The sequence below is a fragment of the Aquila chrysaetos genome, chromosome 8, assembly GCF_900496995.4.
Source record: "Aquila chrysaetos chrysaetos chromosome 8, bAquChr1.4, whole genome shotgun sequence".
In the NCBI taxonomy this organism is placed as follows: Eukaryota; Metazoa; Chordata; class Aves; order Accipitriformes; family Accipitridae; genus Aquila; species Aquila chrysaetos.
In genome coordinates, this window is record NC_044011.1 from 5,294,884 (window position 1) to 5,321,955 (window position 27,072).

General features: G+C 57.9%; 3 protein-coding genes across 4 annotated transcripts; all 3 read right to left on the reverse strand.

The window, feature by feature from the left end:
• Positions 1–1,068: 1,068 nt before the first annotated feature.
• Positions 1,069–12,074, reverse strand: LOC115345077 (alpha-2-macroglobulin-like protein 1). Of its 2 annotated transcripts, none has more exons than XM_030023307.2 (22): positions 11,860–12,074; positions 11,198–11,387; positions 10,715–10,877; positions 10,553–10,605; positions 9,934–9,954; positions 9,219–9,372; positions 9,016–9,100; positions 8,803–8,914; positions 8,269–8,383; positions 7,337–7,446; positions 7,017–7,181; positions 6,122–6,355; positions 5,744–5,801; positions 5,515–5,660; positions 5,061–5,210; positions 4,331–4,549; positions 3,642–3,723; positions 3,427–3,526; positions 2,838–3,063; positions 2,635–2,761; positions 2,229–2,425; positions 1,069–1,732 (listed from the first exon to the last, which is right to left on the reverse strand). In XM_030023307.2, exons 1-22 carry the CDS (start codon positions 11,931–11,933, stop codon positions 1,715–1,717), a joined length of 2,799 nt encoding a protein of 932 aa, XP_029879167.1. In that variant the 5' UTR covers positions 11,934–12,074; the 3' UTR covers positions 1,069–1,714. The 2 variants fall into 2 exon arrangements, with proteins under 2 accessions (XP_029879167.1, XP_029879168.1); XM_030023308.2 differs by having other exon boundaries at positions 2,229–2,350; positions 11,860–12,072.
• Positions 12,075–13,639: 1,565 nt separating this feature from the next.
• Positions 13,640–17,896, reverse strand: LOC115344847 (1-acyl-sn-glycerol-3-phosphate acyltransferase alpha-like). Its single transcript, XM_030022799.2, has 6 exons — positions 17,633–17,896; positions 15,082–15,215; positions 14,600–14,775; positions 14,364–14,459; positions 14,084–14,156; positions 13,640–13,889 (listed from the first exon to the last, which is right to left on the reverse strand). The coding sequence occupies exons 1-6, from the start codon at positions 17,815–17,817 to the stop codon at positions 13,648–13,650; spliced, it is 906 nt and encodes a 301-aa protein (XP_029878659.1). The 5' UTR covers positions 17,818–17,896; the 3' UTR covers positions 13,640–13,647.
• A 2,747-nt stretch (positions 17,897–20,643) lies between these two features.
• PRR29 (proline rich 29) lies at positions 20,644–24,923 on the reverse strand. The gene is given in 6 exon segments (XM_041125389.1): positions 20,644–20,820; positions 20,980–21,043; positions 21,197–21,376; positions 22,306–22,421; positions 24,243–24,369; positions 24,846–24,923. Coding segments are annotated over 6 exon segments (597 nt in total). The 3' UTR covers positions 20,644–20,788.
• Positions 24,924–27,072: the final 2,149 nt, after the last annotated feature.

Below are 27,072 nucleotides of genomic sequence, written 5' to 3' on the forward strand. Positions count from 1 at the left end.
GCAGGACCCACCTACACACTGGTTTGCTGGGAAATGATGGCAGGAATGAGTTCCCCAAACAAAAGTAGGGAGGACATAATGAGAACAGTCCGCATTGGTGGCAATCTCTCAAAAAGGCTTGTTTCCAGGTATTGCAAATTTAGCCAGACAGTAGCTATTTGGGCTGATTGAAGGTCTCAGGCTGTCTTTTTGCCCAGTTTCCTCCAATTTCATCAAATCAGTTAAGGGCACAGGAGCAGGACAGTGTTGGGCTGTCATGCCAGCTCCACCTGCTCTCATTCCTCTGTGCACCACTCCTGGGAGCTGGACACCAGCGGGGGCACGGGCTGAGGTGCCTCTTTCTATCCTAGTGGGAATTTAGGAAAACTGAGGCAGCTCCATGACAGCCAAACGCTGTCCTGAGTGCATCCCCTGCTCTAGGGTTTCGCAGTCCCCTTCCCTTTGGGGATGTGGGGAGAGACAGAGGCAGCGCTGCGGGAAGCCAGGGATGGGGCTGACCTCTTTCCCGTGAGCTCTCAGACGACCACGGCTGCTATCCCCGTGCCTGCCCTGCTCGAGTGTTGCTACTTACAGCCCTGTGCTCACCTCCCTGCTTTTCAGGAGCAGCCCCGCACGGTGTCGGTGTCCAGAGGAGGCTGGTCCCCACCATCCCCATGGACACAAGGTGGGAGCATGGCCCCAAGTCCATCCTGCCGCCCCAGGATGTGGGCATGGGTCAGTGCCCCCACAGACATCGTGGGGACAGTTCAACGTGACAAGGAGCCCGGGGCCATCGGCACACTGAGTCCTTCAGGGAACGGGGCAGGATGCAGTGGAGGCCACGAGCAGCGTGGCCGAGGGGAGATCGATTTGGGAGGTGGGGGAGGCCTCTGGCTCTCCGATCGGTGCCTGTGGGGCTGCTGGGGGGGAAATATCACATGGAGGATTTGTCATTTGGTGCTGCTGGTGACTTCGGAGCAGGAGCCAGGGTGCGTTGTGCCCCAGCCCCTCCTGACCAGGCACCACTGACCCCACATTGTACTGTTTCTTCTGCTGCCTTGTTGCCCATGCAATGAATGCTCTCTCTGGTTTGGTCTCAGCTTTTTATTCAGCAAAGCAAAGTGAAGGTACACACTCTTACACATCATTAAGGCAGACAGGAGTGCTGAGCCCCTAATATAAAGTGTGTTTGGGGACACAAGGCTGGCTTTGGTCAGGGCTGGTAGGAAAGAGCCTGAAGAAAGGGAGCTTTCTTGCAAGAAAAACATTTTGCTGCTTTCACCTCCCTTATCCCACTTGCATTTTAGTTCATTTTTCAACCTGGCTGAGCAGGGACAGGGTCAGGGCTGCACTCAGGGCAGCCCTGGGCATCCTCTCCGTGCCCAGCCATCAGGCTTGCACTGATCTCCCAAGGCTTTTTGTCAGCCCAGGGTCAGCTCACCGGCCCTGGTCCCGTCTCTGAGGGATTGCACTGGCATCAGCTGAAGGGAAACCACGACTCCGCAGTGAGCAGCAAAGCGGCTGCTCCCTGGGCAGCCCCCGACCTCCACGGGATGGCAGGGCTGCTGGGGAGCAGGGCTGGGTTTCGGAGTCCTCATCTCAACCATGTTGCCGCAGGCTCCTGCCGGGTCAGGCAAAGGGGACGAAGGGATGGGAAAAGGCTGCCAGCCCTCAAGACCGCGGCTCTCTGGTGGGGTACGATGGGGTCAGGAGCAGAGGCAGCTGCAATTTTCCTTCACATCTCTTTTGGAGGCTTTAAAACCAGGAACACAGCATGTATGAGACCAGGATCAGAGTCAGCCTCCCCTTCTCTGTCCCAGAAATGCCTCCCCACCTCCAACAAACACCCTACCTGGAACCCGTCCCCACCAGCAGCCCATCGGCTCTGATGGGCCAGGAGAGCTCAGGGTCACCCAGGCCAAGCCGGGCTGTCCTTGGAGCAGCCCCATGGCACGGTGTGATGAGGGGAGCACACTGAACATCACACAGCCAGTGGCCTCAAATCTACCGATCTCACCCCAAAAGGGAAGGGAAGGCACCATCCCACTGATGGTACCTAAGCATGGACACGGTCTCTCCCCTTGCGCTGGGTGCTGGTGCTCGCCCTGCACGTTGCAGCACCCACAGGCACCATCCAGCCTGGCCGAGGGATGGGGAGATGCTCTGCTCCGCTCTGGGGGTGACTGCTTTGGGTGCAGCTTTGCTCCTGGCGAGAGGACGGTGCAAGCCCACCGCCTCGCTCTGCTCACCTGCACCATCAGGAGTTTTGTCTCGGTGTCCGTGTGCCCCCGGGCTGGCACCACCGGCATCTCGGTGCCGCAGAGCTTCTCAGAGCGCAGGGCCTCGGCGATGACGGTGACGTTCACCTTCTCTGCAGAGGCAGATGGAGGACGTTGCTGTGACACTGCCTCAGGGGCTGGCTCCAGCTCAGAGCTGTCCCAGGGAGCTGGGGAAGGGTGCAATGGGTGCTATGGGACCAGGAAATGGAGGGAAGAAGGTGGAGAGTGGAGAAGGGAAAGGGGAGAGAGGGGAGAGGAGAGGGAGCTGGGAGGGGGAGGAAAGGATCAGAAAAGTGGTGACAAAGAGGAGTTTTGCAAGGAGTCTCGCCTCTGGGCTCTCCTCCCCATCCCCAGCCCTTTGCCATCCCCTCCGTACCCAGGCTGGTGGCTCGCACGCTCCACTGGAAGGTCCTCTCTTCATCTGCACAGACACAGCCTCTGTACACCCTGCCTGTGCCCTCCAACACCTCCAGCTCCGCCGACTCCGCCAGCGTCACCTGAACCTGCCGGACCACGGCCACGGCTCCATCAGCCCCCACCAGACCCCTGACCCAGGGCCCCCTCCCCGGCCCCACTCACCCGCAGGCACTGCCGCAGGTAGTTGAAGACGGTGGCCACGAGGGTGAAGGCTTCATGGCGGACCACAGCGTAGGGCAGCGCCAGCTCCACGAAGAAGGGCTTGAAGGCCGTGAGGCTGATGGCAGGAGCCAGCCCCAAGCCCAACGGGGACGTGCAGAACATCCCGGCTTCCCACACGGTGATGGCATCGGGCACTGTCACCGTCACCTCTGCAGAGCCCCCCTCCCTGCAGGGCGGTAGAAGATGGACAGACCTTGCAGGCTGGGTCTGATGGGCAGAGCCAGCAGAATGAGCGTGCCAACCCCCTTCCTCTAGGTCCTGGGGACCACTGGTGGCCATCACACGCTCGGTGATGGGCAGAGGTACCATCAGTGTTCTTATCTCTTATGGCATTCCCTTGCCTACAGGACAGACTGCCCTGGTCTCCCGGGGTCGGTGCTGAGGTCCAAGGGAAGGGGCTGGACGTGTCTCAGTGTCTCTCCTGGATACATGGATACTGAACCAGAGGTCTGTGTGCTGCACCCAGAGGTGAAGCTGATGCAATAAGGGCAGTCCCCTGGCTTGAGGTCTGCTGGGGCTTCTTACTCACCCCACAGGGACCAGCTCCCACAGCCATGTCCCCAGGAAATCCACCTGCATCCCTGTGTCCAGCATGACACCGGCCTGCTTATCCTTCTCCAGTCCTGCTCCTGCAAACAGGGGCATGACTTGAACATGCTGCCAGAAAGGATGGAAAGAGGCAGGATGTCCCCACCCATCCTTCTGCAGCCAGCATGGAGCCTGTTACAGTTTCTCTCCGCTCACCTTGCGGGTATAAAGGGCTGTGGAAGTGGATGTTTGGTGCGCAGCCCAGCTGAGCATTGGTGACAGTTTTCAAACCTGCATCCTGAAACATGACCCAAGAGAAAAAAGCACCATGCTGAAGCCCAGAGATACCAAAACGCCTTTCCATCCCTCTCTGAAGCAAGGAATCAACATGTACTTAAAGCCCCATGCCAGAACAGAGTTCCCAAAGATTGGGACCCCTCGCCATGTTGCAATGGGAGTGCAAGAGGGGAATATCTGTGCCAAGGAAAGCTGTTGCTTTCCTGCTTTTCCAGGGACAGTTGGGAAACATCTGGTGGATCTTCTCTGCTCGCTCCATTCCCAAACAGCCCCAACCCCTGGGTTGCTGCCAGTGGGAGACGCACCCCCAAAAAAGCAGGGGAATGCCAGACCAATCTATGCTGTTTACTCCAAGCCCGGATTTGTGATGGGAAGGGCAGAGCTTAGCCCCATCACTGTGAACTGCTGCTGTGCCTGGACTGACAGATGCATTTCACATGTCTGTCCCAGGCTGGCGAAGCGAGAGGCAGGGCATGTTATTTGGGTAATGTAAGAGCATGGTTCGTGAGTGCAGACATGGGCTGGGTGAGGGACCGGGTGCCCCCTGCACCCTGAGTAATCCTTCCTGGGAGGAAGAGGAGCGTGAAGCAGGGCTGGAGGGCTCGTACCTTAACCAGGCCATAGGAGCCTGGCTGGATGTCAGACACCGGTACCTCCCTGCGCCACAGGCTGCGGTGCCAACGTTTCCATGGCACATCAAAAAGGCTAATGGCTGGACGGCCTACCATCAAGCCTCCGAACCCGTTTCCCAAACAGAGAGGTGAATCAGGTTCTTCAACTTCAGCAGGATAGCTGTCTTCAGGAAACATTGGGAATAAGTTATAGACCTAAACCAAACACGTGAAATTTGGGTGAGAAAGACATGAAATGCTCTTGGCCCAGCTCCAATCCCTTTTGCCCCTGGCATAGCCCCAGAGCTTCTGCACCTCCCAGGGCATTGCAGTGCTGCTGCCCTGCTGCCAGCCCCAGCCCCTCCGCTGGGACCCGTCACTGCCCCATCTCTCTTCTCCCCAAGAGCAGGGGATGCTTCCCACCGCCCACACCCTGTTTTCAAGGTTTCCACCCCAGGAGGCACCACAGAGCAATTCTGCGGCTCAGCCCCCCCCCCCCCCCCCCGGTTGGTAATGCACGACCTCCCCTGCAAAGCCCCGAAGTCCGTGGGTGGTGGCAGGGGCTCGCTGGGGGCTCCCGGCCACCCAGGATTCATCCCGCAGGGGCAGCTCCCCCAAGGTCCCCACCGTCCTCCCCTAAAATGGGTGACAATGGAAAGAAACTACTGTCCCAGTGCCCCAGCAGTGAGTCCAGTCCAGCCCAGCCCTGAGGTTACTCCAGACTCACCATGCTGGGGTTGAGCTTGACCTTGAGACCGGAGGACCACATGCGTTGATCCACGATGTGGATGGCACACAGTGACCGCGGGGCAGCTTCCAACTTCAGGCGGAGCCGTGAGCCCACCAGAGCCCTCTGCTCTGAGAAGGACAGATTCACCTGGAGAGAGGGGAAGCCTTTGGGTTAGGGGAGAGGGGAGCTGGTCCCAGGAAGGACCTCTGTGCCACAGCCTGACCCCAAATGCCAGCAGAGGATGGAGAGTGAGGACTGTGATCAAAGCCAGGAGATGGTTTGCAGCAGCAACAGGAATGGTAGAGGAAGGAAAATCCTCCCTGGAAGGAGAGTCTGGGACCAGCCAGTTGCAGGGGATGAGGAAAGGCTCTGCTGAAGAGCAAAGCTCAGTGCCCACATCTCCCCACCGAGCCCGGCAGCAACTCCCCCGACTCCATCAGCCTCCGCTCACCTTGCTGGGGAAGCACTTGGCCACCTTGAGCTCGGTGCTGTCAGCCACCATCTCACCATCGGGCAGCACCGCGTAGCCCAACACCTTGGCTGTGGGTGCCAGCTCGGGGCCGATGGGCAGCTCCAGGGAGAAGGAGCCTCTCAGCCCTGGGCCGTGGGAAAGGAGGGGAGATGAGGACCAGGCACGGAGAGCAGAGCCCTGCACAGCTCGTCCATGCCTCGGGACCTACCAGCCTCTGCAGGCACCTCTTTGCTGAGGACGGTGGCAATGGTCCCCTTGGCCAGGACCTGCAGAGGAGGAGATGGGAACAAGTAAACTGATGCTTTGTGTGGAACCGGCACAAGCAGATGAGGGGAGGCTGTGGAGGACTCTCAGGGACAGACTATTAGAGCCGCATCCTGAAGGAGGGGTGGAAATGGTGCCCCAAGACCTGACAGCTCCAGGGTCCATCCCCGAGTCCTGAACCCAAGAATACCTGCCCAGGGCTGGCTGGAAAGGGCTTCTGCTGGAGGGGAAGGCTTAACCCCACACCCCGCACAGCCTCATTCTCCTTGCCTGAGCTCTGCCCTTCATGCAGTCCCCCATCTCTCCCCAGGTGAAAGCTCACCAGGAAGACCACATCCAGACTTTGCAGCTCAGTCCCCATGGCCTTCTTATCAAACAAGTAATCCACCCCAAGCTGCTGGGTCTGGCCACAGAGCAGCTTCTTTTCCAGCCTGCTGATCTTCAGGAAACTTTTGCTATCCGAAGAGAAGGGATACAGGTAGCGAGTGACACTTTTGTAGTTGAGATACTCCTTTTCTTCATGCTCTGAGGCTGGAGGGTCATCCTTGAGCTCACCCTGAGGGGTAGAAATTGAGGGTCTCAGTGGTAAAGATCAGCTCAGCAGCAGAGCACGGTAGGGGTGGAAAGCCACTCTGCAGCTGCGACTGCCATGCGTTTTGCTGCGACATCGCTGCAGGAGCATGCCAAGAAATGCAATCCAGCTGTGCTCAGCACCCAAAAATTAGAGCTGTGTGCCATCACGGGGCTTGTCCAAAGGACACTCAAAGGGGTAGCCAGCGGATGGCAAGAGGAGGAAGGCATGGCTAAGCAGCACATATGGGCAGATGTTAGGAACTGAAAAAGCATCCCACAAATATCTGATCTTGTGCCTAGATGGTGAAGGTAGAAAGGAGCCTGAAATTCAGCAGTGAAGTATGAAAACATTAAGGCAGAGAGAAGGAATTAGAGGAAGAACTTGCAGAATGCCTCAAAAGTGAGAGTAGCCCCTTTTCCCAGCACAGGAGGAGCACAAAGGGTGCCGGGGTCTGCAAGGTTTGACAGGCAACCAAGGTGTTACGCAGGGCTAATGAACACGTGCAGCTCTTTACCATAGGATGCTGCGAGTGCAATAAGACCAAATGAGGTTAAGGGGAGGCTGGAAGATTTTGCGTAAGAAATCCTCTGTGATCTTTACTAAATCCAGGGTGCCTGAGAGGTGTGGGACACGGGTCACTTACATGCAGGGAGACCTTGTCATTCCAATCAGAAGTGTCCAGCTCAAAGGAGGCTCTCCCGGATGCATCCGTAAGCAGGGTTTTCCTTTGCATTTCTCCTCTAGCATTAACCACAAGAAGGAATTCCTTCTCCTTCAGGGCAGAGCCATTGGTTCCCTTCAGCAGCATCTGCACCGGGAGGAACGGGGAGATGCTCCGGGCTGGGCAGCAGCCGTGGGGCAGAGGGCAGGGGTGGGAGAGCGGGGTTGGGGGTCAGAGGGAGCAGGACTGGGTGCAGCAGGGTGCAGGGGGAGCCCTGCGGGGTGCAGGGACCCCCCCATTACCGTCCCAGTGTAGGGAATCCCAGGCTTGTAGAATTTATCGGTGTTTTCAAAGGTGATCGTGGCCATTTCATACACAATCATACAGCTTTTGATCGCTGTACGCGACATCCCTGCGGAGAGGAGGGGGAGATGAGAGAGGCGCTCAGCAATTTGTCTTGGTGATTCCCCCCAGGAAAGATGGGTCAGAGTCTCAAACATGCAGCATGACACATTTGCTCCTTACTGCTGTCTTTGCAAGTGGCCGTATGAAACAAAGCTGTCCTCTTGCAGGCAGTGGTTAGGGGCAAGTTTGCACAGTGCAAAACCACACTCATTGGGCAGCAAACACAAAAAATGGTCCTTGGGTGTGATGGGAGCTGTAGCGTTAGCAGGACCATGCTAAGCCAAGATCTGCATGCTACCAAAATACCAAGCTTTACCCCCAAATGCCCTTTTTAATGGCTGCAAGCAAATAGAAGAGGCCACTCGCAGCTGCACTGTGCTGAAAATGGGCTTTTTACTTGACCCTAAGGATATGTCTAACAAGCCCTCTCAGGCAGATAACAACTATTTATAACTAGATTCAAAGTCAGAAAGACCTGATAAGAAAAATAATTACCCTAATAGCTCTCCAGTCACTAATCAAGCACACTTACTAGTCTCAGGGAGGCAGAGAGTGGGGAAGGAGAGGTGGACGATGGAAGGATATCTGGGGGTGGGATGTTGGAAAGTAAAGAAACTCCTGATCAGCCTTCAGGACCTAAGGCATTCTTCCAGCAGTCAGGAGTAGAGAAAAAAATGACACCAAAGCAAGTCAGGCACAGAGCAGCTGATGCTTGTGGAGGGGAAGGGCAGAGACCCTGGGGACACCCGAGCGGAGCAGTTGTGCCATGTCCTCCAGGTGCCACCACCCCAGGACATCACCAGGTGGCTGTCGGCATGGCTGTGCTCACCGGTCCCCTCCTCCAGCAGCGATGCATAGGCATAGAGCTGATTCTCGTAGTGCAAGCCGGTCAGGTTGAAGGAAGCCACCGGCACCTTGGTGGAGAAGCAGCCGTTCCTCCCCGTCTGAAGGAGATAGATAGTCACCTACAGCAGCAGCAGCCCTCTGACTGGGCCCTTGAGTGTCATTTGCTGTCATCCTTGGGCTCCCAGCTGCCGCTCACCCCACTGCTGCTGCCTCCCTCCATTCTGTCCTGCAACCCTTGGATCCTGCAAACTTGCCCCCCCCGTGGGGCTGGTACCGTGCTCTGCCATGCAGCTGGCTGTCCCATTCCTGCCCATCCTGGCCCAAGGACCACCCCAAGTGTCTCTGCTCAGCTCCTCTTTGGGATGACTCTGGGTTTGTAGCACCTTCACATGAAGGCTGGATCACCTGGCAATGCCCGAATGATGCACCCAGCCATCATCAGCCCAAGCACCCCAAAATGGGGAAATATTTCCAGGACCACCACCCTTGTGCTTTCTCCCTCTCCTGCTGCCCTCACCTGGCCCCTAAACTCAGCACAGATCCTCGCAGATCCCTCTGGTAAAATATGTTTGTGGGACTGGCACAGCCTGGCCTCAGCCATTCCCCGGAAAGTTTTCCCGGACGGGTACCTGTCAGGAGGGCGCAGGAAAGGGAACAGATGGGGATGCTGCCAGGGGAGCATCACCTCAGGAACAGCCAGCCTTGGTGCTGGGGCTGCTCTCCGACTCACCGCCCACAGACATCCAGTGGGATCTTCTCGTCCTTCACTGTCACAACACGGGGCAGCTGGATCAGCAGTTCAAAGTGGGGCGGCCCTGGGGGTAGACCAGCAGGGAATGGGATTGTGCTCATTTCTTCCTTCAGGACTTTCTTGCCATCCCATGTGATAGCTCCCAAAACACCCCATCCCAAACAGCCTTTGTCCCCACGCACCATAGTTCTTCACGCTGAAGGAATGGCTCTTCCCCTCCACCTCGATGATGTACGTGCCCAGGGCCGGCTCTGCAGCCAGCGGGAAGGATAGGTCCACGATGCCCTGCCGCGGGATCACCTCCCGCCACTCTGCCACGCGTTTTCTGTAGGGATCCTGCACATGGGGACACGCGGCGTCAGCCCTTGCTCACGGGGCTGAAGACAGGGTGTGTGGTGGTGGTGGGTTGACAACCTCAAGGACTCAAGTCACCCTGCGTATCCTCGCAAGAAGCAGAGGTTTTTGCCCTGCCATCACGCTCAGAGTGGCCCTGAGGGCATCACCTCTGCAGAAGGAACATTTCCCCCTGGGGGCTGTATTAGCCAAGCTCCAGCCTGGCTACAGCAGCCAGAACTGGCAGGGAGATGCTCCAGCCTGGACTGGGAGCTCAGGGCATTCTCCAGTTTAGGTCAAAGTCTTTGTGACAATAGCCATTGCTGTCTTCATCCGCGTAACCTGTCCTTTAGCAGCATCTTCCCAGAGGACCCCTGTCTTGCAAGCTGACCCTGAGTGGGCTGGAAATGCAGATGAGGAACCCAAACCCTCCTCGTAACATCTCTCAGCACCCGCATCAGGGATGTCCCTGTCCCTTGCTCCTTGTCCCCAGCATCACACACGTGCTGGGGCCCTTTGCTCCTCCTGAGGGAGCTGACAGGCTGGTACAGGGTGACAACTCACCTGCACGGCCACCAAGGGAAGCTGCAAAGAAAGAGAGAAGAAGCGTTTAACATGATCAAAGCACAGAGGGCTGAGCTTGTAGCTGAGCCAGGGGCTGAGCCTGTGGGGTCTGGCTTGGTCCCTACAGATCCAGTTGCTGGGCTGGGGGCTCGGCAGGGCTCAGAGCCACTGTCATTTTCCCACTGCCACGTCCACAGCCGTGGCGCTGCCTTTTCCGAGCAGCGGGAAGCGAGCAGCGAAGCTGCGTTGTGGAAACAGCATTAGCTGTGGAATTGGGCCTGCCAGCACCGTGTGACAACAGGAGTCTAAAACCAGCCGTGTTATAATGGTGCATAAAAGCTACCCAGGAGAGAAGAAGGGAATAATGCACCTCTTGTGCCAGTGCTAAAAGCAAGGGGCTGCACCCTGGGCACTCAGGCTGGGAGTGCTGGGAAGAGCTGTGTCCCGTCCCCCCCCATCCCGTGTCCCTTTGGTGTTTGGGGGATTCCCTCCCCGCACCCATCTCCTCCGTGCTCGTGGTGACACTGAAGGCTGTGTCACTGCTGCCGAGACCGATCATCTTGGGCACATGGGGATCCTACTGCCTCCGTGCCCCCCCTGCGCCCTGACCCCATCTCACCTCCCTGTTGCTGGGAATGAAGTTTTGATCCAAACGGACAATTCGAAACTTCACTGGAGAGAGCAAAGGCAGGAGCAGGAGTGAGCGCTAGGGCCTGGGACCCAAACCTGGGGATTCCATCCCAAGAGCCTGTGAGCTCTTCCAGCAGCTCCTGCCCCTCACCAGTTTGTCCAGGCTTGTAGACATCCTTGTCTGTCTGCACCAAGGTCCCCAGCTCCAGGCCTTTCACCAGGACTTTCTTCCACTCAGAGACCTGCAGGGAACCTCCCTGGATGGAGACGTGAAGATGCGCAACCTCATAGATCCTTGCAGGAGGGGTAGAAATCTGGCCGCAGGGAAAGAGCAGAAATAGTTGCAAAACCTTTACGTTGGATGCCAGTGAGACATCGTACCCGTCCCCATCGTCACCACCCCATCGCCCCGTGAAGGCACCAGGGAACTGGTGTGCATGGGAAGATGACGCAGGTACAACCCACAAGGTCTCTGTACATGCCGCATGTCCCTCCACTCTTCACCTCACTCGTTCCCCATCCAGCATGGACCCCACGTCCCCTCCCAGTTTCCCCAGCCCGGCTCCGGCAGTGGGTAGGGAATGGATACACCCCTTCCCTAGGTCCTCAGCCCTGCCGCGGGGCCATGACTCACGTTGGAGAAGCAGGGCCAGTTCAGCTGGAGGATATCACTGCCCTGCTCCTCCAGGGTAACATTGGGGACGCCGTGGCTGCTTGCCAGGTGGAGGGTCACCCGCACGGGCTCGTCCAGGTCCATGAGGTGGATGTGCACCTTGCCTGTGTATGGGTAGTAGAGCACGGCGGGGAATAACACCATGTAGTGCCTGGGGAGGAGACACCTTGAGAGTGGAGGAGAGCAGGGACCTCCCCACCAAATCCCAGTGCTCCCCTCCACTCCAGACTCTCAAGGTGGGGGCCACTTGGGTTTTCCCAGCCCTGGATGCTCTCTGCAGGGCTATGCCACCCAGCCTTTCCCCCACATCTGCCCAGGCAGGCTGGCCAGTGCACAGACCGGAGCAGAGCCCCCTTTGCCTAAACACCTTGGGAAGGAGCCGAGGGGTCGATCGGCAGAGGGAGGAAGGGCTCTGCTCACCCACTGGCTTGTGTGTGAGGTTGCATCTACACCAAAGCAGCCCGGAGACACCAACCTCAAGTGCAAAGTCCTCTATGGGGCAACCCACCACCCCGAGCATTTCCACCCCGACCAGCAACCGCAGTCACGGCAAGGTTTGTCACACCACTGAGACCAACCACCATCCCACCAGGCACGGACAGGCAGACACAGAGAGGGCTTACGGCTTTGCAGATGCTCCAGCTGTGAGGTGTAGGATGCAAAGTAGCAGGCAAGGCAGGGCAGCTGCAGACCCCATGCTTGGGGATCCACGTGGAAGCAAGGTGGTCCCAGAGCCCCTGCGCTGGGTCTTCTTCCTCTCCTCAAAGTTTCACCTCCCCGCTGGCAGCAAGCAAAAGCCAGCGAGGTCCCTGGCTGGGACCCAGCCGTCCAGCTAGGACAATGTTTAACCACAAGACCCAAGCTTTGCTGGGTTCAAGGCTCTGGGCAACCAAACCACACCTACAGTAATGGGCACGTGGTGGGAGCGCCGAGCCAGCTCAGAGCTGACAAATTAAGCCACATGTAGGGAACCCTGGCAGGAAGGAAGGGAATAAAGGGGCTTTCTGGCAGATGAGTTCCTTCATGTGCACGCTGCCCTTGACCATCTCCACCTGACAGTTCCTGATCCAGTAAGTCGTAGCTCATGGGAGGCCTCCTCTCTGTTGATAATACTTTGCCTAGTAGTATCTGTCCGGGCAGACAATTGCCACAGTTTTGCAGAATTTACTCCATAATGAGCCAGCCGCTCCCGAGAGCGGGAACAATGCCAAACCGGAGTGCTGCACCCTTGTTTGGCCATGGTTTGCACATCTTATTTGAAGTTGGGAGGTGAAGCCTGCCCACCCTGCTCCCAGCACTGGGGACAGGCATGCACTGCATTTCTCCCTGCCCTACTGTCACCCTGGGTTGGCCAGGACAGGAGCTGCCCGCCTGGGAAGGAGCCAGCAGAAGCCCAAAGCCCTGCCTGGCTGCAGGGAACAGGCCAGGGGAGATGGTAGCTGGTGGGTGGGTCTGGTTGTGCCATGGTCTGGAAACCACGGGCAGGTCTCTCCTGCTCCAGGTGGGCATAATCCAGGCACCTATGCCCTCTGAGGGTTTTGGGCTGTAATGGATGCTCTTTCTGTGCACTTACTGCTTGTCCCTAAGGCAGGGAGAGGTCTACCTTGGGGGCAGACCTAGTCCACCCCAGTGTAACTCTCACCCTGCCACATTGCTCCTCACACCATCCAGTGCTGCATCCCATGGAGAAGCTGTGGTGTCCATAGGGATGCTCCATGTGCAGTGATGCAGGCACCTGGCATGACCGTGAGGAGACGGATCGCCCTCCCCGTGCTCCCCCATAGCACCCGAGTCACAGGGAGGACACCACGCACACACACCACCAGGTATGGACTGTTTAATCTTGCACCCTTGTCTCATAGTTCAGCATCAAGGATGCTCTTCCCACGTGGCAATATCCTCCTGCCCCCCTCCAAGCCACACGCCGTGCTCTGGACCCCTCCCCAGAGCTGGCTGCATCTGAACAGCATTGCCAGCTTGCAGGAGCCTCTGGAAGAAGCAACCCAGCAAGCCCACGGGTGAACCCCACTGCAAGTCATACCGTCAGGGGTGGAAAATGGTGCAGCGAACCCCCAGCCCTGCCTGGCACATCTCTTCCCCCTACCCAGTGTGCAGGCAGGAGCCATCCAGGCAGATGCGGCTTCCTACCCAGGGCCAGACACAGCGCCAGGATTCGGGGAGACAGGTAATGCCCTGGGGAGGGGATGCACAGTCACAGTAAGGGGGTTTGGGGGACACCTTGCACTGTTTTCAGGGTGCTGACGGGTCCCTGCACTGCTCTGCTTCCCCTTGCACCAGGGCACCGTCCTGCTCTCGCAGGCTGCTGGGGTGGTGGCAGGTCTGGTGGACACATCCGCAGGGGACAAGGGGACAGCACCTCCCTTACATCCCCAGCGGCTCGGTCCCTCTGCCTAATTGCTGGTCCCGGTTGTGTCTTCCTCACACTGCGGGCTGCCCGTCCCCCTGCCAGCACCGGTCCCAGCACAGCGTGGGAGCGGAGGCTGCTCAGCACGCTGGTCCCCACAGTGATTTGCAGACATCTCAGTGAGGGCATCAGCCATGACCTGGCGGACAGTCTCTGTCAGTTCGGGGACATCCTTTGGGCTCAGGCCCTGGGTTTCTACTTTGGGGAGGATTCGGATGGTGCACGTCCCTGGAGAGAGAAGGGAAGGGCCAGGGATGCTGTTAGACAAACCCACCAGGAACCAGGTCTTCCCACCAGCATCCTCCACCACCAGCTGCCTCCCCACACCTCAGTGTCCCACAAAGAGACCTCCAAGCCCCACCTGCCTCATCCCCACTGCCAGCCCTGCCTTCCAGCAACTGGGCTTCTTGCCTGTCACTTACCGGAGGTGAATTTCTTATCCTTGGAGCTGAAAAAGTCCCAGTATGGGGAGATCACGATGGGGAAAATGGGAACCTGTAGGAGATGGAGGGTCAGGGGTGTCCTCCATACAGAGCCCCTCCCCAGGTGGGACTCCAGCTCCTGCTGTGCCCCAGGCTTCAGCACCTTCCCATCCCCTCCCTGGGTCCTGCAAGGCAGGGTGCCTGTCCCCCATCCCACTACCCCAACGTGCATGCCCACCCAGTTCCATCAAGGGCAGGTGGAGGGAGAGGATGGCCTTACCTGAGCCTGAACAGCCAAGTGGAAAGCCCCACGCTTGAAGGGCAGCATGGATTTGTCCTGGTTCCTCGTGCCTTCAGGGAAAATCAACACTCGGAGCTGTACGGGACAGGGAGAGATGTGAGCATGGACCCCGACCAGAGCACCCTGGGATCTGCTATGTCAGTCCTCCCCACACCCCTCCTTGCCCCATCGGTGTTTGCTCCCCGACTCCCCCCTGCTGCCAGCCCCCCCCTCACATTTTCACGCCGCATGATCCTGGCCGTCTGGGAGATGACATTGATTGCATCTTCTCTTTTGTGGCGGTCGATGAAGATGATGCCACTGAGCCAGCAGGCCCACCCCACGGTGCCCATGTACATGATCTCCTTCTTGGCGATGGGCACACAGCGGTCAGGAATGACCTCCACCATGCCTGGAGGATGGATGGGAGAGGAAAGTATCCATCCCTGCCCAGTGGCACCCAGAACCAACCAGCCCTGTGGCTGTAGTGACCTGGCATCATCTTCCATTGTCCCAACCCTCTCTCTGCAGCACACCCATAGTCCTGAGCTCCTGTCCCACCAGCTCTTCTGGCCTACAGATTTACAGGTACACATTGCCCTGTACAAATTCTGGTGCTGGCCTTGCTGGGACCCCCCAAGGTGAGCCTGGCCCACCCCTGCAGCACCCCAAAGGCTGCCCATGCAGTGATGAGCCCCCCACCCTCCCTTGCACGTACCCATGAGGTCAAGAGAAGATTGGTGGTTGCAAACTATCACATAAGGCTCCTTGATGTTCAGATGCTCAGAGCCCCACACCTGCATCTTGATGCCGTAGAAGTGTTTGAGGGGTAGGATCGCGGCACGCAGAAGCCTAGGGCAGAGGAACACATGTGGGGAACAGATCAACAAGGCGGGGGCTGCTTGGTTTTTTCCAGCCCTTTGCCATCACTCAGGGAGCAAGGTGCAAGATGGGCCAGGCTAGATCTGGTCTACATGAGCAAATAGCGTGTCCCAAGGTGGATCTGTGTTCAGTCTCAGTGATGCTTTGCTTTTCTAAGCACATTTGTAGCCTGTATAGCTTAGAGCTAACCTTGTAGCCAGCCCCAAGGTGAGACGAGCTGCTGTCTCAGTAGTAGAAAGTCTGCACTAGAGCTGCTGAGGAAGAAGAGCAGCCAGCACAAGCTGGTGGGAGAAAAAGAACAGGCTTTTTGATGTCCAGAGATGATGGGAAAGCAGGAAGAGAAGGAATGGGATGTCTGCCTGCAGCCAAGGTTCAAATCATCACATCCCAATGAGGACAGATGCCTCTGGCCAGGTGAGCCTCACCTGAGGCTCCCCCACATGCACAGCTGGATCTGTGCGTGCAGGCTGGAAACCCAGACAACCAGCCTGCGCTGCAGATACCTAAAGCCAGAGGAGCTGGATTGCAGCCAAGAGGTGCTGAGCCGTAGATGGATGAGCACTGGTGATGGACAGGCAGAGGAATAGTCTTGAGACAGACAGGTCTACAGGGATGCCGATGTCTCCAGGGACTGTCCCTGCAGAGCAGCCAAAGGGCAGCACTACAGGCACCAAGCTTTGTGCTGTGGGTGGAGGGGGAAGAGAGCAGGGAAGCGAAAACCAACTCAGCTTCATTCGTTAGAGAATATCACAAAGAATAGCTGCACTGGACCTGCAGTGTCAGGAAGAGATGGAGGTTTCATCTGTGCAGATGGAAGGGCGAACAAGGAAGAGTGGCGTCACCATCCACGGAGGGCTGGACAGGAAGGTTAACATCAGGGTGGCAGTGCTGATGAAGGGTGACGCTTAGGATGAGAATAATAAGAGGAGTGGAGGGAGTATGGAGCAACGGGGATTGCAGCACCCACAGTGGAGATAAAAAGCTGGTACGCTTTCCTTGTTGAAACGGGGCACTCTCCAACCCACAGCACGAAGAGTACTCATGCCAGGGTCCACACATCTGGCAGCAATTGGTCCCAGGGACCCCACAAGGGACAGGGCTGTCAGCAAGAGCTCACCACCAGGGAGAGATGAGAAGTTTGGGAGGAGAGAATAGAGGCGGGCATGGAGGGAGAAGGAGGCATGATGTTTAGAGGGTCTGTTGTATCAAAAGACCACCCAATTCCTTGGGAGATGCAGGTTCAGAGATCCCTGTGTCTGCAGGGAAGCAAAACACTTGTGGCAATGCCCCGAAGCCAGGACTAATGACAGGAACGTGCTTCAAGCCGGAGGCTTTGTGATTTGGAGCCTGAGGAGGAGATAGAGCTGGGCGTGCTGCTTCAGCAGAGGATGGCTGCGAGGTGTCGGTGGGACAAGATAAGGCAGCGTGAGTCACTGCTGCGTCACGCCAGGTATTTGCACTAAGCCGGAAGCATTTGCCACAGGGCTCAGAGCACCTCTGGATGCGTGCGTGTGTGCACAGCATTTCTGCACAGAAAGGACGAGGGAGAGAGGCTACACAACAGACTGATAACATCAAACCTCTGACCACACTCCTGCCAAGGGCCCGAAATCCATCAGCACAAATACGTGATGGCTTGAGCTCAGCAAATACCACAAGCTCAGACATTTTTCACTCTGACATAATTATATCCCTTTTGGTATGCTATCATGCCCAGGAATCCAGTAACAAGATTGCAACACCCTTGAAAGCAATCAGACCTTCCTCTCATGTTGCACAGCGATGTTATCTCAGCTGCCACCACTCTTGAGTACAGCTGACAGCACCAGCGCGCGACTCGCCAGGACATGACTGCGCCATGCCCGACAGCTGATGGCACCGAGACAGCCCAAAAGCCCTCTGCCAAAGCGTGGTCCCCAGGTCTCCCGCTGAGCGAGACCTGGCTGCTCTGCCAGGGAGACAGCAATGGGTGTGTATTTGCATCCTGCTAATGATTGTACCTCCAACCTTTGCCAACCCCCCCCCATCATCCACCCAACTGATGACCCCAACATTGCGATGGCCAAGAACGATCCCTTTTATGCTACTTCATCTTCCAGGGGCCACTAGTCCCGACCCAGCTGGCCACCTCTGTCATGGCGTAACCCTCCCTGGGCACGGCCAGCACCTCTTCACCACACCACAAGATGCAGATGCACCCTTCATTGCCACATGGACATGACCACAGCCCTCACTATAGCCCCAGGGCTCAACCACTGCCTGTAACATGGCTGTGGGTATGCCCAGAGTAGGAGAGAGCGTGTGTCCACAAGACCACATGAGCTCCTCCATCGCAGCCAAGCCCTAGCCACCTCCACATAGGAAGCACATCCCCAGGCTGTACTCACTTCATGTTCTCCACGGAGCGTCCCCGAAGAGCCGCAAAGGGGGACAGGAGGGTGGCCATGGCCACAATCCAGCAGTTGAAGAAGGCCACCTTGCAGAAGTAGTGGAAGGTGGCATTGTACCGGTAAAGCAGCAGGGCTGCCAAGGGGAAGAGGAGCAGCAGCCCGTGGAGCAGGACCACCTCCATCGTGCTGCCCCAGCGGGAGGATGCTGGGGAGCTCAGCCCGTGTCCCTGGGAGCAGGGCAAGTGGAGCAAGGGATGCTGAGGAACGTGGCAAGTGAATCAGGTGTATCAGCAGAGCAGCGAGTGGGCGTTCAGGGCTGGTCCAGGGGAAGGTGCTGTCTGTATCTCACCCTGTACAAAGGCTTGAGGATGGACTGATTCAGATGGGAGGCAGGCTATCCCACCAAGGGTGGAGAGTGGTGGTGAGTCAATGCCAGGAGCCCCGTGTCACCCAAGGTGCCACTGCTGACAAGTGCCGTCCTGGGCTGTTAAAAGCCTTTGCAGTGCCTCCGACTTGTTGCAATCAATCAGATCTGTTGCCCACAAAAAGTGTCCATGCTCTGGGCACCTCTCCTGGCCACACGGACCCCAACCCTTGGAAAGGGGGATCTCAGCTGGTAGGGACAGCAGGAGCCGGTTCTGGTCTGTGCCCATCACCCTGGCAAGGCTTGTCACAGATCCCTGTTGGCATCATGGCTAATCCCCAAACCTCACCCTGGAGAGTGTTAGATTATTGGAAAATATCTCCCTGCTTCTCCTGCCTGGGTCTGCAGCAGGCACGTGGTGCCAGTGCTCCCCATCTCCCTGATCCCCCCCTGAATTTGGGCTGCAGGAGCCCCTCTGCCCTTCCCCTCCCAAGGCCCAGCATCCGTCACCACGGTCCAAGCAATGTCACAGGGATCTGAGCCCTGCAACCCGCCCTGCTTCCATCCTGGGCTGAAGGAGATGCCAGTCCTCGCCCCAGTTGGCAGCCAGTTGCTGCATTGCGTTAGATGTTTACATAGGTGCTATTAGCACACACAGGGCTGTAATTAGCCTCTCCTTCCGCTCTGTTGCTTTCACACTGGGCACGTAGGATCCAGGCCAACTCTAGGTTGCCCTGCAGAAACTCTGGTCTTGCTTTTAAAAAGCAAGCGCTTGTCATTGCAGAGATAACTCTGGCCTGGTCTCAGCGACCAGCAGCATCTCCCAGCCTGGCTGTTCCATGTCCCAAGCCCTGCCAGGGACACCTGCATGCTGCTGCCCAGACCCATCAGTTCATCTCTGACCCTTGGGGCATGAGCCTGAGAGCAGAGGGCTCTGCTCACGCCTTCCCATAACAACCCCACCAGGGCTCTGGTGCGAACAGTCCCATTATACCGTGCTGGGGAGAGGCATCACATCACCTGGGTCAAACCCAGCAGCCCTGCCCCTCATCTGGCACAGCCTACCTTCAGCAAAACCATTCTGCATCTCCCTTGCTCCATTCCCCTCCGTGCCCAGGGCTGCTCTTTCCACCCACACCTTCTCTCTGTCCCTGCTGATGTGGGTGCAAGCAGATGCCTTTGGGCTCCTGGCTGTGAGATGCTCTCCATGCTGTCAGCTGAAGGGTGCCCTGGTTCAACCAGCGTGACCCAGAGAGTGCTCCAAGGGTTGCTTCCACCACGCATGTTGCAATCCCTGTTGCTTCATCCTCCCATTATTCACATATTCAAGCTAAGATTGGGCCATATATTGAGCCCACCCTTCCTGTCCACCCTGTCCCGAGGTGACTCCTCTCTTCCTTCTTCCCTTTCTGTCTATATGGATGTGGAAACCTTTGTGCACCAGCCTGGTTTCCCATCAGACAGCTCAGCTTTTGGATGGTCTCCTTCACTTCTCCTCTTGCTGCTCTGCCCAGCCAGTCTCACAGCCTCTCGGGGTGCTCCCAGCTGAAGGAGATGTGCCTTCATGCCACAACCCGACATGGCACTTTTGCTCCACATTGGGGAGCTTCTTCTCCAGTTTCAGCAGAAGCCAGGCTGAGCTTTGCTGCAGGGGAAGATCTGCCTGTGCCAGAGCACAGCTCAGTCCCGGGCTCGGGGAGGATGAGCCCTCCTTTCCGTAGGGACCCTAGAAGAGAGACAGGGCAGTCCTCAAGCCCAGTGGGGGCAGAAGGAAGGAATTTAAGCTGCAACTGCCTAGGCACCATCTTTCTGCATGCTCTGAGCTCCAGATGACCACCAGCCCTGAAGTTTCCTGCTAGGAGCTCTGCTCTTAAGGCAAAACCTCCTGACAACTGGCCTGTAACCCCACTGGGGTCAGAGCAGGGCTGTCACCCCTAAGTGGGGTTGGGGAGGTAGCAGAGGCAGGGGACAGCTTCCAGCACCCAAAATGCACCTGCCCCTTTTTTCCTGGTGAGCACAGGGGACACTGAGCCCTAGGGAACCCCACGCTCACCCGTGCTGCATCCCCTTTATCAGGCTGCTGCCCTGATCACATCCCTACCAGGAGCAAGCTGCAGGCCAGATCCAGCTCTCCTAATGCTGTGCTCGGAGCATCCCACTCTGCTTCCCATATTGTCCCAGCACCCACATCAGGCGCGCACGCACACCCCCCCCCCCAAGAGGCTCGCACTCCCCCCCCCCCCCGAGCTTGGAGGGAGCCCTGCACTCAGGCACAAAGCCAGCAGTCTGGGTAATTACAGATGCTTAATTAGTGACAGCAGGGTGCTTTCTTAACAAAGCAAATTAATTACAGGCAATGTGCTGCATTGAGATCTGAAGGGACTAATGAAGACCAGGACCACCTGGGCTGGCATTACACCCCCCCTCCACCCATGGGGACACAGCACAGCCAGTGCTGCAGCGTCCTTGTGGCTTGGCAGAGACATGTTGTCCAGCCAGGACTGGGATGTCACACCTAACCTGCTGGGCATGAGCCCTCTGCAGAACATGGAGATAAAGCCTGTCCCTGTTTGGGGTCACCCTGTCACCTGGGGTTTGGTGACAGGTTTTGTGACAGCCCCTGCATTGGGGTGACTCGCGGGGAGGAAGCGAACGTGCCCAGCAAAATGCACTCCGCGAGCCACCCCGAAACTATGGGTATCATGGAGCACCCGTGCTCAGCACCTGCAGGATCTTCTGGGGTCAAGCGCTGGGACATGCAGGAGAAACCATCTTGGGAAGCATGGAGCTCACAGTCCCTTCTCCACCACATCGTAGTACTCTGCAGAGAGAAAAGGGGACCTGGAGGATGTGCAAGGGCCACCGCCAGGATCCGATGGATGGAGGGAGCGAGGAGGGCTCAGCCTTTCACGGGGGGTTGCCCGGACACTGGAGGGCGAGATGTCCCCCATTGAAGGACATGGGGAGAACGTGTCTTTACCCGATGCCGGTGGGACATTGGCTCCTACGGTCCCCGTGGCGCTGGGTGGTGGAGGGGGGGGGCACTGCGCTGCTGGAGAGGAGCAAGGACAGGAGTAATTGCCAGCCTGGCATTGCCCCTTGTGTCCCAGCTTGGACTGGAAGTCCTGTTACACCAGGGGCCACAGGGACACGCATGCAGCCCCGTGCCAAGTGGCACAAAGCAGCACCCTCATTACTTACACCTCCGTGTCCTCGGCTAATGAGCCAGTGCCCAGGTACCGCACCGCTGCTGGTCCCCGATCCTGTGCCGGGACCGGCCACGCCAGGACAGGAGTAGGACCAGGGTAGGGGATGTAGTGATGGTGGAAAACCACAGCCTCCTCTTCCTCTCCAGTCTGCAAAGGCACCGCCATCGCCTGCAGGGAGGAACAAAAGGCAGGGCTGTGCCAAGACCCTTTCAGCAGCCATCTCCCTAGGGCACTGCTCCCCAAAGCACCAGCGAGAGAGTTCTCATGGAGCCGCGCTTGGCTGCGATGCTGCCGGCATGGTGTGGCTCTCCCAGGGTCTGGCTGTGCGGGCTCGATCCCACTCAAAGCCCCATGGTTGGCCAGCGTGGGGACCCAGCTGCTCAGGACACGGGGACATGGCAGCCCCACAGCCGGGACCTCAAAATGGTATTTGGGAAGAACACGTTTGATCTGGCCGCTGAGATGTGGCAGGTAGGGTCCAGTCTTGGCTAGCGTGGTGAACTGGTGGGCGCTGGGCGGGCAGCATGGGAGGGTGCATGCCTAGAGATGCCAGCTGGCAGCGAGCAAGGCAGCTGCCTGCAGCCCAGTTTTCGCCCCCGCCGAGAAAGCAGCATTTGTTTCCCCCCACGGAGATGAAATGTTTAATATGATTTTAGTTCGAGATGGACTTTTAAATGAAAGCCCTTGCAGAGCCATCCTGCCTAATGAATAGTGCTCAGCCTCTCTGCTCGGCCGCCGCAGCCCAGCGCTGTGCCGCAGCACCCTGCCTGCGCCGCAGCACACAGGGAGGATCCTGGCTCTTCCCAGCTGGGCTAAGTTGCCTCCGAGCAGCCTGGATGTGATCTGTGCTGGCAGAGCTGAGGGTCAAACCAGCACAAAGAGCCCCAAAACCCCAAGGGGCTGCAGAGCCTGGATTGAGCCAGGCTGAGACCACACAGCTTCTGTGCCTGGAGGGGTCCCACACTGTGCCAAAGCAGGACACGGTCATCCCGCTCGCCTGAGCAGCTCTGGAAAGGTCACTTTGTCCACCTCTTTGGTCCTTTTGGCCCTCTTTGATCCTATGGTCCCTTTGCCCATCCAGCATCCCTGACCCTTACCTGGGCAGCAGCTGGGGATGGCCCGAACCCAAAGGACGTCAGTGCCGATACAGCCAGGCTGTTCATCACCACCTGGTGCATTTGGGAGTTTTGAATCATCATCAACTCGATTAAATCTGCCAGAGAGTAAGGGGCTCTGCGTCAGAGAGAGATCAGAGCAAGGGCATGAGAAATGTGGCCATGGGATGAGTGCCTGGAATGGGGCGGCACCGAGGCTTGTCCCTGTGCCCAAGCAGTGGGAGCTAAGCCAGACTCCCCCTACCCCAATTTGGAAGGCCCATGTGGCATTTAAAAATTATTTTGCTTGGATAAAGCTTTAAAATAGCCATATTTCAGCCTTTTCTTCTTTGCAATGTGATTAAACATCTGGTCTGGCTTGCTGAAGGCTGCTCACAAAAGGTGATTAGTGGTGCTGGAGGCATCAGACTTTCCACCCATTCGGAGGAGAATTGCTCCGGTCCTGGCAGCGCTCAGCAGCTTGGCAAGCCTCTGCCTTGGCACCAGACAGCAAAGCTGGTGTCCTCAGGGTGGCACCACATGGGGAGCATGCCAAGGTCAGCTCTGCTTTGCACCACGTCATGCACGGGGGGAGCTCAGAAACCCCCTTAAGGAGGCAGGAGCTGGGGCTGGACCGTGGGAGCTGATCCCATCTCCATGCCCAGGAGCAAGCACCTGTGGAGCTGGGTCCAGGAGAGGAGCAGGCTGGGGACCCTTGGTTCCTCCCTAGCCCCTGCCTTGCTCCGCACGAGGAGCTGGGACCCAGAGCGGCCGTGCACGTGCAGGTTAGTGTCCCAGTCCCCTTGGCTGGATGCCCAAGCCATGGGGCGGCTGCTGAGGGCAATCCGGCTGCAGAGGAAGCATGGCGTCTGGCTCTGCATCCCCGTTAAAAAGTGCCCATTTGCCGCAGGCGTGAAATTCCCCTCCAAAATGCCTGTAAACCTGTCGGAGGGGCTGCCTCTGAGATCCTGCTGGCGTTGTGCACGAGACCTGTGAGCCCCTGTTAGCCGAAGCCTGGTTAAAAAAGGGTTTGGGCATCCCCATGCCCCATGTGCCAAATCCCAAAATGCTTTTACAGCTGCAGGAATGGGCTCCCAGGGCACCCAGGCGGCAGCTGGCGCTCCAGTGAGGAGCATTACAGCACAACCCGGGATGTGGCCGGAGCCGGAGCCGCAAGGAGGGAGCGGGCCAGCAGCCAGGCATTGAACCGGGAGGAGAAAGCACGCGAAGGGCTGGCAGCTCTTAATGGATCCCACCCGTCCCGCTGGAAAGGCAGCCAGCCCCCACTGCAGCGCTGCGAGGGGCCGGGCTGGGGTCTCTCCGTTTTCTTTCCACACCAATTTTCAGCGTTCCCTTTCCTCCGTGTATTTTTAAAGACAGCTCAGCCTTGCCCCCTCCCCACAATGCTGCACAGCTTCGCCCATGGCATGTCCCAGGGACCACAAGCCCCCCTGTCTCTGCTGTCTGCTCCCCCAGTCCGGATTGCTGGATCCTGGGTTGCACAAAGTTGGGTGAAGCCCCTATAGACAGATGGTCTTAGCTGCTGCCTGCACGTCCCATGGGGGCTGGCTCCTGTCCCACCTAGCATGGCTAAGGAGCCTGTATCACCCTGGCTTTCCCTGGTGATGCTCCCTATGCCCACGTGAAATGAGGTTTTGTAAAACAAAGGTGGATTTCAAAAAACAGCCCAAAACCATTCCCTGAGAGCATCCTGGTGTGGCCAAAGCCGGTCCAGACTTCAAGGTTGGTAAAAACCACCAAAAATCCCATCCCATGGGGCAAAGCAGCCATCAAAGCATGGTGTGGCCGGCCCTGCAAGGCTGCGGAGGGTGGGCACAGCCCCCCTGCCTGCCCCTCATCCTGAAGAGTCTGGGAAAAAAGAAGAGGATGAAGTTAAGCTGGGTTTAACTCTGATCTCTATGACATCTACCATCACGCACCTTCCCGGACGCGCGGGGGTCCGGCGGCGGGGGCCAGGGCAGCCACGGTCCCGGGAAGCTGCTGGAGAATCATCACCGGCTGCTGGGGCACCGGGACAGCACCATGGGGAGATCGCTCCGGTCGGAGCTGAAAGGCAGGAAGGGAAGGAAAACCCCGGGGATCTCTCACTCTTGGTTTAATTTAGTGCCCTGTTAGTGTGGCAGCTGGGGAGAAGAGGGGACAGGAGCTGGTGGCAGGGAGGAGAGCAATGCTGGCCCCGGGGGGAGCAGGGAGGAGAGCCTCGGAGGAGGGGGTGGCTTGCACTGATCCCTATCTTTCCAGGGGTGCAGCCCTGCAAGCCTGGATGAATTGCATGCCTGGCAAGTCCCCACACCTGGGGACATGTCCCTATGCAGAAGTGGCCTTCCCAGGGCGCCAGGGTCTTGCAGGGAGCAGGGAGGCATTTTGCAAAGAACAGCTTCACTGCCCCAGACCCCAGCGCCCACCCAAAAACCCGACTCCAGCCCCTCTCTCCTCCCGCCCCATCCCATTTTCCCCACCCTACCCTTGTCACCCCTGACTGTCCCGTAAATCCAGAGACAGAACTGCTCTCCAGGGCTTACCCTGTGTGGGATGACGTAGGTCCCTGCTGAGGTGTCTCCCCAGACCCCATGGGGGTCCCTCGTTGCCCCCACCTCCATGGCTTGGGCAGGCACGTGCGCGATGGGGCGAGCAGAGCTGCAGCAGGCAGCAGGACTTGTTGCTATAGCTGCTGGGGCTAAACAAACCCTCCCTGGAGGTTTGGCCGGCAGAGGAGCAGCCCTGGGCTGGTTTTCCCTGCAGTGTATCCCCAGGATAATCCCCACACACTGCAAAAGGCTGTGGGGCAGGGATGGCCTGTGCCCCCCTGATGGTATTTCTGAGCCTGCAGGACAACTTTCCCTGCAGGGAAGCAAGCTGGGAGCAGGGGGCTGCAGGTTTATCCAAGCCCTGCTACTGGTCCCAGTTGCAGGGGAGATCTACTCCCAGTGCTGGGGCTGCTCAGCCCCACTGGCAGCATCTCACAGCTTGTGGGTTTGGGAGCTTTCCTAAAATCCCAGGTCCTGGTACCCTGTGGTCTTCTGCAGGTCCCATCCGTCGCGGCCAGTGGGATACGGGTCTGCTCCTGCCCCGTGGCTCATGCTCTTGGTGCCTCTGTTTCCCATTCTCTGGGGCTGCATTTCTGAGCTGGGAGATATTTGGGGATACTGAGCCCTAACGCAGCCACCCCAGGACAGAACAAAGGTTGCTCAGCTGGGGGATAAGAGAGAAAAGATGCCATGAGAGTGCCCTGCTACCTTCTCCCGGGCTTTGGCAATCTGGGGCTCTGGGACATCCCAAGCCAGAGGTGATCCTGTCTTTAACAGCCTTTTCTTTGCTGTATACACCTTGGTGAGCCCAGGTGAACTTTCAGCAGCTGCAACACCCTGTAGCAACAAGATCTGCAGTTTAAGGGCTGTTGCCTTGTGCTATCTTCAAGCCTGCTGCCAAGTCACCTCCTCGGGAAATGGGAAAACAAGGATGGGGCGAGAGCTGGCGGGATGCACTTTCCCATCAGAGCAGCTCGTTCTTCACAATGCCGCCTCTTTGATTGGGACTTACTGAAAGCTCCTTTCAAGCGCTGGCAGAGAGCAGCTGGAGGGGCCAAGGCAGCTGCAGTGTGTCCCTGCGGGGCTGAGCCATGTCACCTGTGCCTGGGGGAGGCTCCGGGACGTCAGAGCAAACCTGGCGAGGTGCTTTTGCAGGGAGCATTGGGAGACAGGTCTGGGTGAGAGTCTGGGATAGCTTTGGATGTCAGGCTGGGATTGGATCTACAAGGCTTTGCGGTGCCTGCTGTCCGATGGAGGCATCCCTGCCGGTGCACCACAGGTCTGGGGTCTCCGTTGGTGGAGGGAGAAGGTCCTTCCACCCCATGGGATGTCCCCTTGCAGGTCCTCAGAGACAACATCCCCCCCGGTGCACATCCAAGGCACGGTGGCCGGGGACGTTGCTCAGCCCTGCTGGTGCCACCTGAGGTCTGGTCCCCAGGATGCCTGTGGCACAGTGCCGAGTGCCCTGGATCTGGCTCCCAGCCTCATGGACCACTTCCCCAGGGATGCAATGACCGGCCACCGCATCCCCCCCGTGGAAACCCAGGCAAGGCTTAGCATGAGCACGAATCGATTGCACCAGAGCCTGGCTCCAGCCTGCTGCTCTCCCCTACCACGAGTCCCTCCCAGGATGCTCACAAGGGGATTTATGTCCAGCAGACCAAAACCAGCTCATGTTTTCTGTTTATCTCCCCCTGGCCAGAGAGCTCTGTGTGTCCGAGCTCATCTCAAGGAAACACTGCGGCTGGGAACGGTACATCTGCACAAAATATTTAAGCCCCAGCAAACCCATTGCAATGAAAAACCACTTTCTCCCCCAAAACAGCCCAATTTCCCACTGGCCTCAGGTATCTTCCCTCCACCTCCATCAGCTGCATTTCCCCAGGCTGCTCTTCTGGGTGATCATTTCCATCAATATTACATCTAAAATCTGCCGTCCACCAATAGTGCAGATCTGGGAACTTTTCCCAGGAACGCAGCCTGCAGCCAGCCCTCCGCACCAAGCGGGAACAGATCTCTCCAAAACCTCTTGTTCTGCCCCAAAACAGCACCGGAGACACCCCCAGATGCCGGGGAGGAGCTCTCCGAGGCCGGCTGCCTTAGCCCCCAGCCATTGGCTCCAATCGGGCTATTTTCTGCTTGATTAGATTTTACTCTGTGTTCCTAATTTCTCCAAGCCCCTCCAGATTATTTCTCTGCCTTTTGTTATAACTCCCAAATT

What these genes read in the sequence shown, in the direction of transcription:
- LOC115345077 (XM_030023307.2), bottom strand. Translation starts at nt 11,933, where the DNA reads ATGGGGTCTGCAGCTGCCCTGCCTTGCCTGCTACTTTGCATCCTACAC. An exon ending in ATGACAAGGTCTCCCTGCAT is followed by an intron (nt 6,356 to 7,016) that starts GTAAGTGACCCG and finishes TCTACCCCTCAG; the next exon opens with GGTGAGCTCAAGGATGACCC. An exon ending in GTCTGGATGTGGTCTTCCTG is followed by an intron (nt 5,802 to 6,121) that starts GTGAGCTTTCAC and finishes CCTCCTCTGCAG; the next exon opens with GTCCTGGCCAAGGGGACCAT.
- LOC115344847 (XM_030022799.2), bottom strand. Translation starts at nt 17,817, where the DNA reads ATGGAGGTGGTCCTGCTCCACGGGCTGCTGCTCCTCTTCCCCTTGGCA. An exon ending in ACTTGGCTGTTCAGGCTCAG is followed by an intron (nt 14,157 to 14,363) that starts GTAAGGCCATCC and finishes CATCTCCTACAG; the next exon opens with GTTCCCATTTTCCCCATCGT. An exon ending in GGATAAGAAATTCACCTCCG is followed by an intron (nt 13,890 to 14,083) that starts GTAAGTGACAGG and finishes TTCTCTCTCCAG; the next exon opens with GGACGTGCACCATCCGAATC.